This window comes from Mesoplodon bidens, assembly GCF_964165515.1.
Source record: "Mesoplodon bidens genome assembly, chromosome: 10".
In the NCBI taxonomy this organism is placed as follows: domain Eukaryota; kingdom Metazoa; phylum Chordata; class Mammalia; order Artiodactyla; family Ziphiidae; genus Mesoplodon; species Mesoplodon bidens.
In genome coordinates, this window is record NC_138172.1 from 102,344,709 (window position 1) to 102,350,894 (window position 6,186).

General features: G+C 43.2%; 1 protein-coding gene across 3 annotated transcripts in view; it reads left to right on the plus strand.

Moving 5' to 3' along the window:
- RPP40 (ribonuclease P/MRP subunit p40) overlaps window positions 1-3,317 on the plus strand; it is a 47,165-nt gene extending 43,848 nt beyond the window's left edge. For all 3 annotated transcript variants that reach the window (XM_081245401.1, XM_081245400.1, XM_081245399.1), the window contains 3 exons: window positions 981-1,179; window positions 1,307-1,441; window positions 2,773-3,317. In XM_081245401.1, coding sequence (XP_081101527.1) covers window positions 981-1,179; window positions 1,307-1,441; window positions 2,773-2,971 — 533 coding nt within the window. In that variant the 3' untranslated portion in view covers window positions 2,972-3,317. The remainder of the gene's footprint in view (window positions 1-980; window positions 1,180-1,306; window positions 1,442-2,772) is intronic.
- Window positions 3,318-6,186: the final 2,869 nt, after the last annotated feature.

Consider the following 6,186-nt stretch of genomic DNA (forward strand, 5'->3'; position numbering starts at 1 on the left):
AGAGGCTGACATCTCAGTTGTATGAAGTCTTTACTGAGGACCTCCTATGCAGTGGGTTCTGGAGACCACTGTGTTCCTAAGACTCCCAAGTATTTTAAGGGCTTGTCAAGACCCGTGAAACACCTGAGATTTTACCCTCTTAGCAAGCTAAGAAGTTAGCCAGCACATTCTCGTGGGCTCTGGCAGGAGACACGAGACCCCTGGGTCAGAGACAGAAAACCTAATTGTTCCCAGCAGTAGCAGTGGCCAGAGCATCAGCTCCAGTTCACCAAGTCCTGGTTCCTGCAGGGTGATGCATGGTGGGCAGGTGATGCTGGTGCAACCAGGGGGTTGCATTACAGGAGGGGAACCTGGAGCCTAAGGAATTCAAATCTTTTATATTGGGCAGTGAGCCTGCTGACCTTTGCCCTGGAGGGAGGGAGAGAGGAGATGGAGGGAGACATTATTTCTCATCCACTGGGCAGTAAGCAGTCCTGCCCTCTGCTCCAAGAGGGCCACTGTTTCCGTCTTCCAGGGCTATTGGAAAATCCTTCAGGATACACTGGGTCTTACTGGGTTTTAAAGACAAGCTGGGCTGAGATTCTTCAGCTCCTCTTCTGTTTCCTTCTTTGAGAGTGTGCAAATATGCTCCTTGCTCTGTAGAGTTCACTAATTTTATTTAACCATAAGTAGTGCTTTGGGTTTTATTTATTAAGTCAAAAGTTTCTTAGTAGAGCAGATATTGAGACTAGTATGGCTTGAATCTGAAAGCCTTATGATTTTCCAGAAAAAGTGACAGGAGATGAACGTTGACAGAACTTTGGCCCAAGGAGGCGAAGGCAACTTAGATCATTTTAATTCGAATAAAGCTTTGTACAACCGCCGCTGGCCTTACTTCATCCTGCCTGCTTCCTGAAACCCTCAAGTGGGAGTGGGGTGGGTTCACGGATCCACTGAACTTGTTTACATTATCCAAGTGGCCTTATTTGGTGTGTTTGAAGGTGCGGAAGGATCAACGATGATGTCATACTTTTCCAATTACCGGATTCGGGAGCATCAGCCAGAAATAGCGCTGAGCACGGTGACAGATCTGCAGTGCCCCGTGCTGCAGAGTGGCGAGCTCGGGGGCAAGCCCGAGGCGGCCTGCAGCGCCCGGGAGCTCTTCGAGTGGCTGGGCGCCGTCTTCAGTAATGCCGAGCTGTGCGTATGAGGGCTCCCGGGTCCCGGAGGGCTTGGGCTGCCTTCTCGTTTTCAACAGGGGTTTAGTACTTTGAAAGTGATCGTGTAGTGGATATAAATGCGTTTTCTTTCTCTTTTTTGGTTACAGAAATAATGAGCCTGATAATTTCATATCAACCTACTGCTGTCCTCAGCCAAGCACAGTGGTGGCGAAAGCTTACTTGTGTACGATCACTGGTTTCATCCTTCCAGAGAAGATACGTCTCCTGTTGGAACAGCTGTGGTGAGAAAAAAGAACAGCCTTTTTTGCCATTTATGTCTTGCTTGTCTCCACCTCTGTAGCATTTTAGGGGCAGTGCTAGTGATCCAGATTCCGGGGCCCTCACAACGTGTCCCCTTTTCCCTTGCTGGAGCTCACGTGCAGTAACGTCATCATCTTACATGATGTAATTATCCCTGGTGAAGTTGCCAGGTCCTTGTCTTTTTTTTTTTTTGGCGGTACGCAGGCCTCTCACCGTTGTGGCCTCTCCCATTGTGGAGCACAGGCTCCGGACGCGCAGGCTCAGCAGCCATGGCTCACGGGCCCAGCTGCTCCGTGGCATGTGGGATCTTCCCGGACCGGGGCACGAACCCGTGTCCCCTGCATCGGCAGGCGGACTCTCAACCACTGCGCCGCCAGGGAAGCCTGTCCTTGTCCTTTGAAAAGAAGAGAGCAGAGCTTTACTGTGCTTCTTGAGAACAAACTGCTCATTTTTCTCGTCCGCTCCCCCAGACCATTTCTGTGCAATTGAAGTTACAATATCACTTAAGAAAACAGCAGAACTCTATGGAACACATTATGATCTGTTTTAAATACTGGATTTCTGCAAAATGCTTCACTTTGAAATGGGTGGGAAAGGGAGGTGGCCACCTCTGAATCCAAATCATACCCAAGATCTGCCCTGGCTCTAACATCCGTGAATCACTGGGCACCGGTAACATGCCACAGGTTGTATAAAGTAGTATTGGATTTTCATTCTGGGAGGTGTTTTGTAAATAAAATGTGAGGAAGCTCAAATCCCGTATTGAAAAGAATATAAAGTGAGCATCATGCCTTCTGAGTCTTCACTTGAAAAATGTCTAAGATTTAAGTGTTGAGGGTTTTCCCTTTTAAATCCAACATCGTCTTTCACATTTATTAGCTTCATACTTTTCTTTTCCTCAGTAAGAAGGTTGAAGTTTTAAAACTTTGATGGATTTTTAAAAAGAAATTCGATAAATTATTCTGCAGTGTTTCAGTTTACAGAGCCTCCGAAAGCAGCACTGTTCACAGGAGGGAAACGATTCTTACACACTTCGTGGGGATTTTTTTGTTCTTTAAATCTTATATGCTCTTCCACAACAAGGGTAGGAACCGCTGAAGTTTGTTGTGTGCGCTGCATGTTGGTGAACCTTTACTGAATTCACAGTGTAGCACCAGGAATTTAATTTCTGTCTCCTAATTTTTATAAATGAAAGCTGAGGTCAAAGCTTCATGGGAGCATCAGAAATACCACTTATCCTGAATAAGTAAAAACAATAAATGGGAACGTTCCTAACCCTTCCTGTTTGTTAAGAAGTGTCTGTCTTTTTCAGCCGCTACTTTGATGAACCAAAGTTGGCCCCGTGGGTGACGTTGTCGGTTCAAGGCTTTGCAGACAGCCCTGTTTCCTGGAGAGAAAATGAACACGGTTTTCGAAAAGGAGGAGAACATTTATACAACTTTGTGGTTTTTAGTAATCAGGACTACTGGCTTCAGTTGGCTGTTGGGGCAAATGATGACTGTCCACCATAACAAGCACAGAGTTTCAAGTCATGTTTGTTTATGTTTATGCTCGTTTTCCGTATTTCTCGGCGGTATAAGGACTGTGTGTTCACTCAGACTTGGGTGACGATGACACTTCTCAGATCAGCATCTGTTAGCATCTGCTCTGGACTCGGGCCCGTCCTGTGACAGGCTTGCCGTCAGGTGGAAGCTCATAGTCGATTTCTCCCTGTCACTTTGAGCCCAGGTGTGGGCTGCTGCATGGTAACGTGGGCCACGATGTCCAGGGACCGGGGGTTATGGGACGACTGGGTAAGATGTGTGCTGTGATTGTGAGTTTTTCACATCATAATAACAAGAAACCCTTAACATCATACTTACAGAGCCAGTTCCTGCATTAGTGTTGTTCATCTGCTACCTGATTTAATTCTCACATCAGTCCTGTGAGGGAACAGAGTGAACCTAAGCTACTGAAGTCACCTGCTTGTGGATTCAAGACTTGATCTCAGATCAGCTGGTTCCTGAGTGTGTGCTCACTCTCCTGCTTCTGGGCCAGGAGGGACATTTGGATACTGTATATTCATAAAGAACAAGTTGAATTTTGCAGTAACCTATAAGGGAAAAGAATCTGAAAAACATATATGTGTGTGTATATATGTAAAACATGTGTGTATATATGTAAAACGTGTGTATATGTAAAACGTGTATATATGTAAAACGTGTGTATATATGTAAAACGTGTGTATATGTAAAACGTGTGTGTATGTATGTAAAACGTGTGTATATGTAAAACGTGTGTATATATGTAAAACGTGTGTATATAAAACGTGTATATATGTAAAACATACACGTGTGTATATGTAAAACGTGTATATGTAAAACGTGTATATGTAAAACGTGTGTATATGTAAAACGTGTGTGTAAAACGTGTGTGTATGTAAAACGTGTGTGTATATGTAAAACGTGTGTGTATATATGTAAACGTGTGTGTGTGTATGTAAAACATACATGTGTGTGTATATATGTAAAACCGAATCACTGTGCTGTCCACCTGAAACTGACATGACATCATAAATCAACTATACTTCAATTTAAAAAAAAGTGACTTCCCTGGCGGTATAGTGGTTAGGACTTGTGCTTCCACCGCAGCGGGGCATGGGTTCGATCCCTGGTCGGGGAACTAAGATCCCACATGCCACACAGTGTGGCCAAAAAATAAAAGTAAAAAAGTTGGAAGAATTTTTTTTCCCCCAGCAATATGGCTGATAAGGACCAACTGAAAACTACTTAAATTTCTGGAAGACCTATCAAGAACCATTTTTTTAAATGTTTCAGTGAGCTGCAGAATAATAATTCTCAAAAGCTAAATAATTTATTTGGCCACATGGAATTAAATTAGAAATCAGTAACAGAAAGATCCTTGAAAATCCCCAAGTATTTGGAAACAAAATAACTCACAAGTCAAAGAACAAATCTAAAGAGAAATTAGAAAGTAATTTGAGATGAATTTTTTTAAAAAACTAGAATTTGTGGGTTCTTGCTAAAGCAGTACTTAGAGGGAAACTTGTAGCTTTAAATGCCTGTATTAGAAAGGAAAACAGGTCTCAAATCAGTGACCTCAGTTTCCACTTTAAGAAACAGTAAAAGAAGAGCAAATTAAATCCAAAGGCAGCAGAAGAAAAGGAATAATAAAGATCGAAGTGGTAACCAATGAAATAAAATAGAGAAAAATTCATCCAAAAGCTTGTTCTTTGGGAAAATCAATAAAATTGATAAATCTCCAGCCAGATTGGTGAGGGAAAAAAGAGACCAATTACCAATATAAGGAATGGGAGAGGTAACATGACTGAAGATCCCACAGATGTTAAAATAATAGGAACACCTTTATACCAATAAATTCAAGAACATAGGTGAAGTTGACAAATTCCTTGAAAGACACAAATTACCAGAGCTCACTCAAGAAGAAACAGGTAGGGGCTTCCCTGGTGGCACAGTGGTTGGGAGTCCGCCTGTTGGTGCAGGGGACACGGGTTCGTGCCCCGGTCCGGGAAGATCCCACATGCCGCAGAGCGGCTGGGCCCGTGAGCCATGGCCACTGGGCCTGCGTGTCCAGAGCCTATGCTCCGCAACGGGAGAGGCCATGGCAGTGAGAGGCCCACGTACTGCAAAGAAAAAAAAAAAAAAAGGTAAAACCTTATAACCCCAATGGGATGGCTTCAGTGGTGAGTTTTACCAAACATTTGAAGAAATAATACCAATTCTACACAAATACTGCCACTCATTCTATGGGGTCAGCATTACCCTGGTAGCAAAATTACTGAGGCATCCTGGCGGGGCAAACACATTGCAAGGAAAGAAAACACTACAAAACAAACATTCCTCATGAACATAGGTGCAAAAACTAAGCAAAAGTTTTAGTAAATTGAAACCTATGATATAATAAAAAGGTAATATGGCCATGGTATTTATCCTGGGAATGCAGGGTTGATTTAACATTCACATAATCATTTCAATCAATACTAGAAACATATTTGACAAAATCCACCATCTAGTCCTGTTAAAAACTCTGGCAAACTGGGAATAAAGGGGACTTCCCCAATCTGATTAAAAGACATCTGCAAAAGCCCTACAGCTGATATCAGACTTAATTGTGAAGGGCTGAATACTTTTCCCCTAACATCAGGAAGAAATCAGGGATGTCTCTCTTCATCATTGTGCTGGAGATTCTAGGCTGCAGTCAGGCAAGAAACAGAACATTCAGATTGGAAAGAAAAAAATAAAATTGTCCTTTTTTCACAGATGACCTGATCTATGTAGAAAATTCAGTGGAATCTGTAACAAGATATTAGAACTAATAAGTGAGTTTATCAAAGTTGCAGGACACAAAGCAGTGTGCAAAAATCAATTATATTTCTGTATATGAACAATTAGAAAGTGAAATTAAAAATCATTTACAGGGCTTCCCTGGTGGCGCAGTGGTTGAGAGTCCGCCTGCCGATGCAGGGGACATGGGTTCGTGCCCCCGTCCGGGAGGATCCCACATGCCGCGGAGCGGCTGGGCCCGTGAGCCATGGCCGCTGAGCCTGCGCGTCCGGAGCCTGTGCTCCGCAACGGGAGAGGCCACAACAGTGAGAGGCCCGCGTACTGCGAAAAAAAAAAAAAAAAAATCATTTACAATAGCATAAAAATACTAGGTAGTTAGGAATAAATGACAAAAAATGTGAAAGACATGTACACTGAAAACT